The sequence below is a fragment of the Sinocyclocheilus grahami genome, unplaced genomic scaffold (assembly GCF_001515645.1).
Source record: "Sinocyclocheilus grahami isolate Dianchi unplaced genomic scaffold, SAMN03320097.WGS_v1.1 scaffold273.1, whole genome shotgun sequence".
Taxonomy (NCBI): domain Eukaryota; kingdom Metazoa; phylum Chordata; class Actinopteri; order Cypriniformes; family Cyprinidae; genus Sinocyclocheilus; species Sinocyclocheilus grahami.
This window is the reverse complement of record NW_015505452.1, coordinates 1089422-1101098: the sequence shown is the minus strand read 5'-3', so window position 1 is coordinate 1101098 and position 11677 is coordinate 1089422. Positions and strand designations below refer to the sequence as shown.

The 11677-nt window shown below is 38.9% G+C and overlaps 1 protein-coding gene and 1 pseudogene across 1 annotated transcript in view; both read right to left on the bottom strand.

The window, feature by feature from the left end:
• LOC107599855 (alanine aminotransferase 2-like) overlaps nucleotides 1-5384 on the bottom strand; it is a 14321-nt gene extending 8937 nt beyond the window's left edge. The window contains 3 exon segments of the mRNA XM_016291561.1: nucleotides 4545-4734; nucleotides 5211-5227; nucleotides 5229-5384. Of these exon segments, the coding sequence (XP_016147047.1) occupies nucleotides 4545-4734; nucleotides 5211-5227; nucleotides 5229-5384 (363 nt within the window).
• Nucleotides 5385-8921: 3537 nt separating this feature from the next.
• On the bottom strand, nucleotides 8922-11038 carry LOC107599872 (protein fuzzy homolog pseudogene; annotated as a pseudogene).
• Between the last annotated feature and the right edge of the window lie 639 nt (nucleotides 11039-11677).

Genomic DNA, 11677 nt, shown 5'->3' with positions numbered 1-11677 from the left:
TATTGTAACTCCTGCATTTCGTCTCTCTGAAAACAGGGTTTACTTCTGTGTAGGCATAGTTTCTCTATGGCAAGTATTAGGTGCTTATCGCAGAAATATGTATGTACCTCGGATCTGCAGCCACATTACCATTTTAGTCTATTTCTTTGGCACACCGCACATTTTATTTAGCTGTCCATTTATCAAAATCTGTGTGGCAAAGATGCATGACGCACTGGACAACACAGGGCGAATGCATTAACATTATAGTGAAGCGCAGACCAGTATTGATTTTGTGTGCATACGCAGCAGTCATAACTTTTATTTTAGACCATACAGTTTCATTAATAATGAGTATGAATTGATTTAATTTTAGACACAAAACAGTGTGTTTTATTTTACTTAAAATACAGGCGTTTCATTCTTGAATAAGTCAGAGTCTTTGAATGAATCGTTTGTGTGAGTGGTTCAGTGACCCATTTGCTTTGCTCCTGAACAAATCAGCATTTCGTACGAATCGGTTGAATTGATGACTCTATGACTCATTCATCAACACAATGACTTGCCGCCACCTACTGGCTAACCTTCATAATTCAAGTATCCAAATGTTTCATTTTGTCACTCATTTAAATATTTTGTTATTTATTCAGAATGTTTTTGTTTTAAACATTAATCTCATTCCATAATGCAATTGCTGTGATAATGCAATGCCATCTGAGAAGCATTAATTGTGTAAATACATCTAAATTCAACTTAAGAATATTTAAACTGTTTATCCATTTTCTACCCCTGAATGTAAAAACGAAAAATTAAGGCGAATTCTTGTCTTTTCATGTTTTTGAAAAAACGAAAAATGCTTCATGTTTCAGTTTTCAATTTTAAATAAAAAAATTAATCAGCTAATAATCCAGTCATTTATGAATAGGCAAGCATGGGTTGTATAAAAATCTCAACAACAACAACAAAAAGTTATGTAGAGTTAAAGGAATAATTCACTTAAAAATAAAAAAGAATGAGAAATGGTTACCAAAACTGGTTACCAGCTTGTTCCACAATAGAAAAAGATACGTACAGGTTTTGAACGACATGAGCGTGAGTAGTAAAATTTTTCATGGTAAACTAGCCCTTTAAAACCCCCTAAATTAACATTTTAAAACATGTTTTTCTCTAGCTAAAACATATATGTGGTTTGCAAAGTTGTCCTCTGAATTTGAGTTTAGGCTGCAGGAAATCTTTTAGTATATGTCTAATTATAAAAAAAGGTTTCTGTCAAAATACCAGTGTTGCTGTGACAGTTCAGTTTATTCTTCTCATTGTTGTACACTTAATGTCCTGATTTCTGCAAGGTGGCACTGAAATGAACTCTTATCAACCTTTATATGGCAGCTAAGGTTTAGTCTCAAGAGAAGCACTTTTATATTCAGCTATAATTAAGCATTTTTGGAATGAATGCCTGAATTATACACCTCTTATGAGTCTAATTTCGAACATAAGCTGTGTAATTAAAGTAGAACATTAATGAGAGCTTTAACAGTTGAATTTCACTTGAGCGCACATGTTTTTTTTATATAGCTATTCAAAACTAATCCAACAAAATTGAGAACGGTGCATTAGTCCGTTTTACACTTGTGATGGAAATATTTTATTTAATGGCCTCAGGACTCAAAAGGGCATGATCAACATAGAATGTTCTGAAAAGTTCAGACTAAGGATGCTGAGATCAAAGACTGTGTCTCTATGATTAAATAATCTATACTTACCCAAAAAGTGCTTAAAACTGTAGAATGACAAACCAATGACCAGATCAGTATAACCAATTACAGTGAAGAATTTTTACTCAACTACAAGGTATAAATGTTCATGTATCCTTCTGTTCAGGGAGTCTCTCTTGGTTGTTGTGACCAGTGGGCTCCAGGCCGTGAATAAAACGTTAATTCCTGCAACAAGCAACTTGGGAGTGGTGTCTGGTATATGCAACGCAGCTGAGGAATAGAAGTACTAAAGATTCTACACTCAAAAGACCACCGCAAAGACAGTGATAGTGTTAGAAGACAATAGAGCCTGTGTGCTCATGTGTGATTGAGGTAGTGATAGTAGCTTCTTGGCAGGACGCCGTCACCACACTTCAGGGAAGTATTGTATTGTATTGTAAGTATTTGGGGAATTATACTGTAAAACCATTGGTATTTCATTAAAAAGAAGACCATGTTCTTATTATTTATGAGAAGTGGTTTCATTAAATTTTAACAAAGGCATGTTGCGTGTCACCGCAGTTAAATCGGTGTCTGTCATGATAAAACTTTAATATCAAACCTATATAATGAGTTTGGAAATTTGAGAGAAATGCTTAATAAATGCACTGTAACTAAACCCATTAGATTTCACCCGACTAAATTTACTTAGATATTTTAAATCTTTTAAATCTTATGATATTTAGTTGACTAAAACTAGACTAAAACTAAAAACAATTCAGATGACTAAAATATGACTAAAAATAAATCAAAATTTGCTGTCAAAATTAACACTGTATGAAAAGAAGCAGCCTTTCTATTGCTGTGAAAAATGTATTTTCATAATTGTTCTTAAATTAAACTGTACAATGGTTGTCAGGCCATAGGAATCATTACACAACTGGATTGTTGTGAAATCTAACTTACATAAGGAGGGGGATCACATTTACATCTAAATGATAATTCAATTAAACTAAACGGATTCAGTCAGTGTGCTTGTCACTGCGTGCTAGATTGCATCAGGAAAAATAGGGGAAAGTATACAGTAGGATGCCAAAGAAAGATTTGTACAGTATTAGGTGAAGGCCACCTTTGTCATGCATGTCTTTCCCAGAAACCTAAAACCGATAGACCTGACAACAGGTGCCAAGACTAAAACAGAGGGCATATTCTTTCCTAGATCAAGAAATCCCCCAACAGACTATGCTGAAAAAACATCTCGGCTGCATCATTATAATATGAGATTTCTGGAAAACAGTTAACAGTACAGAAAACAGTACAGTTTTTATGAGCTCTTTCACAATTCCATGGACACCTTTAATAGAGTCTGTTGACTTGTTCTTGCAGTACTTGTTCCTGCAGTCTCTAACCGTCCGTGTCCGTGTGTGTGTGTGTGTGTGTGTGTGTGTGTGTGTGTGTGTGTGTGTGTGTGTGTGTGTGTGGATGTTGTCATTGTGACTGCCAGTACCTTGCATCTGAGCAGAGGCCTTCTGCATGTAGCTTAGGGGCAAATTTATAAATGTGAAATTATTGTGTGACAGTTATCATTTGTATAAAACTGGATTAAATCATTGTCACACAATATTGAAATGGTTTATTTCATGCTTTGTTTAGATTATCACGGGTTTAAAATGTAATTATTATTTTTATAATGCATTTTCATGGTTTATGATTGAAGGTCTGGCTCTGAGACAAGGAGCATAAAAGCCTTTGAAAAAATAAAAGGCATTTGAAGAAAAAAAAATCAAATAACCAAAATAACTTTTGTAAGCTTTAAATAAGTGATGAATGTGGTTTAAAAACTAAATATAACACAAGATTTTCTGGTGAGAATGTGTGTTAAATACTAGAAAATAGTCCAGCTTCAGCTGTTGTTTTGCAGCTGTGTGGCAACAGATGTTTGAAATCTAATATAATTTCCATGTGTGTTAGTTCATGGAAGGTGCTGTAGTTTACTTAGAAACAGCCACCAATTTAAAGAGTGAGGTAAAGACTTGACAAACAGAGATCTTCTCTGTTCCTATGACAAGCAGTGCTGACTCTAGCCTGCGATCTTATCAAGGGCATGACCTCAGAGTTTACTACTACTCCCAGCACCACTCATATGACCATCTGAAATGAGGATTGCTAGATGTCTGTAGCCATAACTAAATGAGTAACAAAGAATGGACTTTATCCACTAATGAGTGATGACAGTCTGCTTCACAAACACTGACCTAGTTAAGTTTCCAAAAAAAAAACTGAGGATACAGAGTGACAGAGTAACAGGCACTGGACGTTTTTCTGCTAATTTGTTGTTGAATTAGCTAATCAAAGCTTTTCTTTTGAATTGCAACCCACTTTTAAAAGTGTCTTTGGTATGAACCTCAAGCACGCAAAGATACAGAAAGATATTCACTAGAAAAATGAAACCGCCTTTTTCCACTAAGAAGAAATAGCCTTATGTATATGATTCAAGAGGTTCAGTGCACATGCACTATTAGAACTTTTGTCAAGTAACCTAAAAGGTGCTTTACATAGTAAAATGGTTCTATTCAAAACTACATTACACTGTTACACCAAAAGTAATTTGTAAAAGTAAAATCACACCAAAAAAAAAAAGCTTTTAAATTTCACAGTAGTTCAGTAGCTCATCAGTTCACCTAGTTGTTTTCACTTTAGAGCGGGGTTATAGTCACATAAACACACTGCATAATTGTTATCCTGATATGCTACGCTTCCAAACTGTGCGCATGAGAATTACGGGATGTTTGCTGAATTTACAGCCTGCCATAACATAAACTTTCGCGCAATGCATTACTTTTTTTGCTCATATTTAATGAATAAAGCTTGTACCTCTTTTAGCTCCTTCTCGATCTGAACCGCACGCTGAACGATTGGTCCGCGGACCGCGTAGTCAACCTTCTTCACGTTGGCGTTCATGGTGTCAACGGTGAGCACTTTCCCCCGAAGTGGTAACGCTCCGTTTTCGGACATCTTCTGTTGTAGATGTTCGCTTTGGGCCGCCGGGAATGCAGAAAGATTCCTATGGGGAGAAGAAAGGGAAGGCAGTGGAGAAAAGTTCAGGACCCAGTCTGGAACCGTGGGGTACACTGCCGCGTAAGCCTCACATCTTCCCCATTTCAAAACACTCACGGTTCTATTAGATAACATTTTTATTAACAGTTAAAAGCGCAACAGGTTTACTTAACGGTTAAGAGGTAGAGCTTAAAACTGGGTTCTTAAAATTTGGTTATCAACGCACGTTTGCTGTTACGGGCGTAGTAAACCCTACAAAGATATATTTGAGAAGACCTTTGGACTGTGCATCAGATAGTTCAAGATTTCATAAGAAGCATGAGCAACTGCTGACCCCCACTAAATCCCCACGCCTCCTTTTTTCTACCGGGCTCAAAAACAGTACATTTAGTGTTTCTCTTGTCACTTTTCCATGACTGCCTCTTTTTAAATGGGGAGTTTTGTAGCCAGTATCTCCTCCCGAAAGTGGGCTATATTACGCACCAGAAGTGTAGAAAGGGAAGCCTCCTCGGTTACCGAGACGACAGATAGCAACGATTGACCCGCGTGAAGCGTCTGAAGCGGCTCCAAACTTTGACCGGTGTAAAACTTCCCTTCACAGTGAACCTCCTCCCATTGATCCAATAACTGAGAATAAAGCACGCCAGCTCCTCCCATGATGACTAACTAAGGCTCTGTGTGTCTTGCAGAAGAGATTAACAAACAGTGTGATCACATTACAGGGTTCTGTGTTCTTTGAAAGAATTGTTCCACAAAGGTACTGGCAAACTTCAGGAAATAGTAGACCAGTTGGAGAAAATGGCAAAATGACTTTAAAAATTGATGCTAAATCTAAGTTGTCATGATCAGGGACCATGATGTTCCAGACAGCATGCTCTTTATTATTCAACCACTTTGGTCTTATTGGAATATGTGAGAGGGGCTGGTTGGTTGTTAAAGAGGAGATATTACAGGATATATTATTAAAGGGATAGTTCACCCAAAAATGAAAATGTGGCATCACCCAGGGCATTCAAGATGTAGGTGACTTTGTTTCTTCAGTAGAACACATTTGATGATTTTTAAGTCCAACCGTTGGAGTCCATCAGTCTTATAATGGATGGCAATGGTAACAAAGTCTATGAGTGTAAAAAAAACATGCACAGACAAATCCAAATTAAACCCTGCGGCTCCTGACGACACATTGATGTCCTAACACACGAAACGATTGGTTTGTGCCAGAAACCGAACAGTATTTATATAATTTTTTTACCTCTAATACACCACTATGTCCAACTGCTTTGAGCACGCGCACGGCTTCCGGTGCGTGAGATGTGTACGCGCTCTGGTGTAGTTACGAGTTTACGCAAGCGCCGGAAGTGATCTCTCACACGTATTCAAAATGGTACTTACTTGCGCTTATCCGGATTGTTCAAACTGACTTCTGAGCCTGCTTGCCTGAAGTTATGGTTGATTGCTCTTCGGCTGGATATCAACACACTGTGACGAGTCGGCTGCCTCCCCCTAATTATCAGCATCACCCCGTCCCTTAATCGCCGCTACATGGCCGTCGGGCAAGGATGCTGGGCCGTCTAGTCCCTTCAAGCGCCGTGGGCAGAGAGAAGGACGAAGCCGCTGATAGAAGCCGGAGAGGGGAGCATGTGCGGCCACCGGACTCCGCCCCTTACCTGGACCCTTCCTTCCTGACCACTGCCCTTCCCTGCACGAACCCCGCAGCACGACGAGGACACCAGATCCCCTGTTTATTTTGGACACTTGATTCCCTTTTTTCTGGACACTTTGTTTATTTTCTGTTAATAAACGGTGTCTGTCGTTTGCTCCTCCCGCGACAACACACCCATTAACGTAAACTATGCCAGAGCGCGTAAACACCCCACGCACCGGAAGCTGTGCGCGTGCTCGAAGCAGTTGGACATAGTGGTGTATTAGAGGTAAAAAATGATAGAAATACTGTTCGGTTTCTGGCACAAACCGATCGTTTCGTGTGTTGGGACATCAATGTGTCGTCACGAGCCGCAGGGTTTAATTTGGATTTGTCTGTGCATGTTTTTTTACACTCATAGACTTTGTTACCATTGAGATCCATTATAAGACTGATGGACTCCAACGGTTGGACTTAAAAATCATCAAATGTGTTCTACTGAAGAAACAAAGTCACCTACATCTTGGATGCCCTGGGGGTAAGCAGATAAACATCACATTTTCATTTTTGGGTGAACTATCCCTTTAAAATGTTCTTCACACTAAAAGAAAAAAATGGTTCTTTTAAGAAAACGGTTCTTTCACATAAAGTTTCTTTAAGGAACCCAGAATAGTTCTTCTAAGGCACTGCAGTGAAAACCCACCTTTCCACCTTTTCACTTTAGACAGTGTAAGGTTTACAGAACCTCAGACACTTTGATCTTCTGAGATGGACAATAAACACACCGTGCATTAACATACAGACATCTGTTTCCACATCTAACAGAGAGAAGATGCGGGAAAAGTCCCTTCTCGCCTATCCTCTCCACCCACTTCCTCTCACCCATCTCAGCCACTCAGAGTGCTAATAAAGATTAATAACGACACATGAAGCTGGTTACTAGCACATATTTTAAGTTAGAGACACAAGCCAATGCCTGCTGCTGCTATTCTGTGACATAATACCTGATATAATACTCAAACTAGTTTTTCAGTGAGACGAGGGATAGGCTGTTGATGGTTACGTTCCTACAGTCAGGGGCCCCATAGACTTCCATTGTGAGCGCCTTTCTATCAACACATTGTCTTCGCAAACTGATGCATGTCACTGATCTCAACTGGTATTTATCCCGGATTATCCCTTTAAAGCAATGATAATGAGACTGGGTGTGGATGAACAGCTTTATATGAAACATGCCATTAAATTATTTTTATTTTTTTTAGCCTTTTATACAGCTTATTGGCTGTACTTCAAGAATATTTCGGCTTTGTGCCGATCAGACTGCGTTGACCTTTGACTTGAAGGAGTGACTCAGGGAAACTGTTTTCCACCAATTGAAGACATGATAAGTTGAATTTGTTAATGGATAATTATATATGAACAAAACAACAAGCCTGCCAATTTCATATCCCGTAAAAAAAACAACACACCTCTTCAGACATTCATATACTACTGATAAATAAGTCTTCATAAGAAAATGTTTTACAGAAACCCAGGATTGGACTTCTTTCCTAAGTGCATCCAATAAAAAAAGCCATGTTTCCTTTTTATACATCATGCGCATTCAATTTATTTTGTCATTATCTTGTTTTGTTTTTTTGTTAGTTTCTCAATTGTTGCGTGCAATTGCAGGTTAACTATTGTGCTGGCTGTACATTACAATGCTATTTATATTTAAAATGAGGTGTAAATATGTAATTAAAATGTTCATTGCAGCAATACTCACACCCGATATCCTGTCTTTATTTAACCTGCAAGTGTTTACTTCTTCTTTTACATCACCCACTGTTGTTAAAAAAATACAAGAGTCTGTTCTTGGAACATAATACGATTGGGCAGCAAGGGTGCGTGGTCACACAGATTTCTGCTGATTTTTACAAATAAAATTTTCACCAAAAAAAAAGAAGAGGAAAAAGAAAAATCACACTGTGAAAACATGAATGTGGTTCAGAAATAATAACAGCAGAATGCTAGAATGCAGAATGATTTTATTTCCTTGTTGGTGCTGAAACATGAAAATATAACTGAATCATAAGGAAACAAAAAATCTAAAGATGCATATGTATTTATTCACACCACAAATTCAAACATATTATAAAACTAATTTGTTCACCAGTGTCATTAAGTGAATATTAACATACACAGCTTTCGAAAATGATGTTATGTTGGTCCTCAATGCCAAACACATTTTCCATTCAATGTTTCGTAACAACAAAACAAAGGATGTGGTATCACAGTGTGAATGCTACACATATACAGTTACAAAGTAGTCATTAAGTGCTTTTGAGTCTATATTTTGATTCACTTTCTAGAATCACATTTGTTTATATTCTGTGTTTTTTTATCCAGCTCCTAAGAAAGTACTTAAACAGTGACAGTAAAGAAATATTAGTAAGACTTTACAATACGGTTCAATTTGTTAACATAGTTAATGCATTAGGTATCACAAACTAACAATGAATAATACTTATGCATACAGCATGTGTTATTATAGGTTTATGTTAATTTATAAATGTGCTGTTGTTCAATGTTTAATTCATATGATAAACTTCTTTAAAAATAAAACTGTATTAGTAGATGCAGAAATAACATTACAGTAACTAATATTAATAAATGGTGTACATAGTTCATTGCTAGTTCAAATAGAACCTTATTGTAAAGTGTTAACAAAAAGTCTTAAGATTAATATATTAATATACAACAAGGCACGAGCCTGATGATCACAGCCAGAAATTGCCAGGAACCAGTTAAAGGGATAGTTCACCCAAAATGAAAGTTCAGTCATCATTTACTCACCCTCATGCCATTCCAAATCTGCATGCCAGCACAAAAGAAGATATTTGGAAACATGTCTTGCCATTCTTTCCTCAATGTGATTCACTGTTGTTTCGGAAAGTTACTGTCATTGTATGGACCATTTCTGGAAGATTTGTTTTTCGCAGAAAACACAAACTCAAACAGCTCATACAAGGACATGGGGGTAAGAAAATGATGACAGAGTTTTCATTTGATGTGAACTATCCTCTACTATTAATTCTTGAGCTGTTCATTTTTGCAAATCCAGTAAGTCTGCTACCTGGTTAAGTAACCCATACATGTCCAAGCCAATGCCCTAAAAACCAGTTGCAGCAGTTATCGCTGAGAGAGTCTGTGTAGCCACAGTACGCAAGGCAAACGTGGGCACAGACAGATCCATGAGGAGGAAGAGCTGGTGTTGGGAACTCTGCAGGCCATAACACTTACACTCATCTGTGACAAGGTAACACTGCACAGGGACGTGGGTAAAACCCTGAAAGAAATCCTCTGAGGAAGTTGAGGCTGACGAAACTGATGTCTCCTGAGAGGTAAAATATCGAGTCACGGCAAACGTATACAAAAGGCGGAGGAGCTCCAAACGCCTGCCTGACGAGAGGAGAGGCGTAGCCTCCGAAGGAGCGCCACTGCGAACACGAGGGCAGACGGTGACGGCACGTCGAGATTCACGGTTGATGAGGAGAAGCGCCTGGATGTCCCAGCGAAGGCTAATAGACGGGGGAAGAGTAGAATGTTTGGCCTGCTCCAAACAGCTGCGCAGGTTCTCCACAAAAGTGGACCAAAAACGACCAATGAACTCATTCTCTGCCTTGTATAAAGAGGGTTTGGGGCCACAGAGGACACACACATGAACCCCAGGAAGTAGTTGGAAACTGAGCAAGCGAATGGCGACGGTAGGACTTCCTTGGGGAAGGAAGACGGGGTAGTCACATGAAGATGCACCGGAGAGCGAGTGCACCAAGACTGAGAGCACAACAACTTCCTGGGACGTCAGTCGAGACCACCACTTCTCCGTGGCCTGTGCCACACGGCCGTGCACCAGCAGGCAGCCAAATTCACTCTCTGCTGCTTGGGCGAAGGAGTCTAGGGCTTCCTGAAGCAAGCCTGAGTGGGAGAGAAGCAAACAGTCGGCACACTGCGTCAGATCTCCCATAAATCCCTGATCATCACTGACGCGCTCCAGGAGCATGTCGATCAGGCGGTAGCAAGAGCGCAACTCCCGTTTTAGCCGCTCCACATTGCGTATGTTTGCCAGCTCGTCCTGTCCGAGGACCAGGACCATACAGTTCCACACGTTCTCCAGCAGGCGGCGCAGCTGCAGCTCACTGATGGCAGAGCCCTCGCCACCACTCACCGCAATCAGCATCAGGCTCTCCTGAAAGACCCCCCAAACCACACGGCTCCCTCGATCCGTCTCACAGCTCGCTAACTGAGCCCCGTGGCCGGCGCCAAACATATGGACACCATTTAGGGAGCCGATGATGGAAAAGGGAAGCTGCTTTACAGAGCCTCGTGAAAACAGAGGGACCCCACTGGTGGCTGTGAGGCACAGCAGTTGGAGGGTCTCTGCTTGCAGCATAGTGAATGTAGACTGGGATGGAAAGTGGCTCTAAACACCAATCAGTGATGGAGACATCTTTAAAAGCCTTTAGGTGCACAAAGACAAAATAAATAAACACATTAGTACTTCAACATTGAACATACTGCAAAAGACACGATGGTGTAAGTAAGACACCCTCCTAATGTGCTTTACTTTTAAATTGTAGCATGTTTAGATACAAGTTTAGCATGTGCAGCATTGATGATGCATCAGCCAATGTGGTATTAAAGGAAACTGATAGAAAAATGTGTTATTTTAGTTGTCACAGCATAAAATGTAACATTATTCATTTAATCATTTAGCAGACGCTTTACTTAAATGAGGACAATAGTTTTTTCAACTTTTGTTTGCAAGATGCTTTGTGAACCATTTTACTGAGAGATTTCAAATGTCTCATATACATAAATGTTAAAAATAATCTCCAAGTAGTACAAATGTAGCTTGATCTTTGCTCAGTAGTACATTATTGATATTAATAAAATTCAAAAACGAAAATATTTTTTCTTTGATCTTTATGGTCATGTATTTGTGTACACATTCATCTCACAACGCAATCATACTTATTCAAATACCATAGATTGCACTGTGCAGTGCACAGGAAAAACTATATAATAATTGGTTCTGCATTGTAGTACAGAGTTTACGGGAGTATTTAAACAAACCATAGGAACCAAAAATTTTTTTTCTAATACATAAAAAGAAAACAAGTAGATAGAATAAAAAAAAGAATAGGGAATGCTAGTGTTAGAAGGTTAGGTTTTTAATAAATAAAAAGAAAACAAGTAGATAGAATAGAAATAGAATATAGAGTGTTAGAGGGTCAAGTGTAGATGGAAGAGAACGTGTCTATAGTCG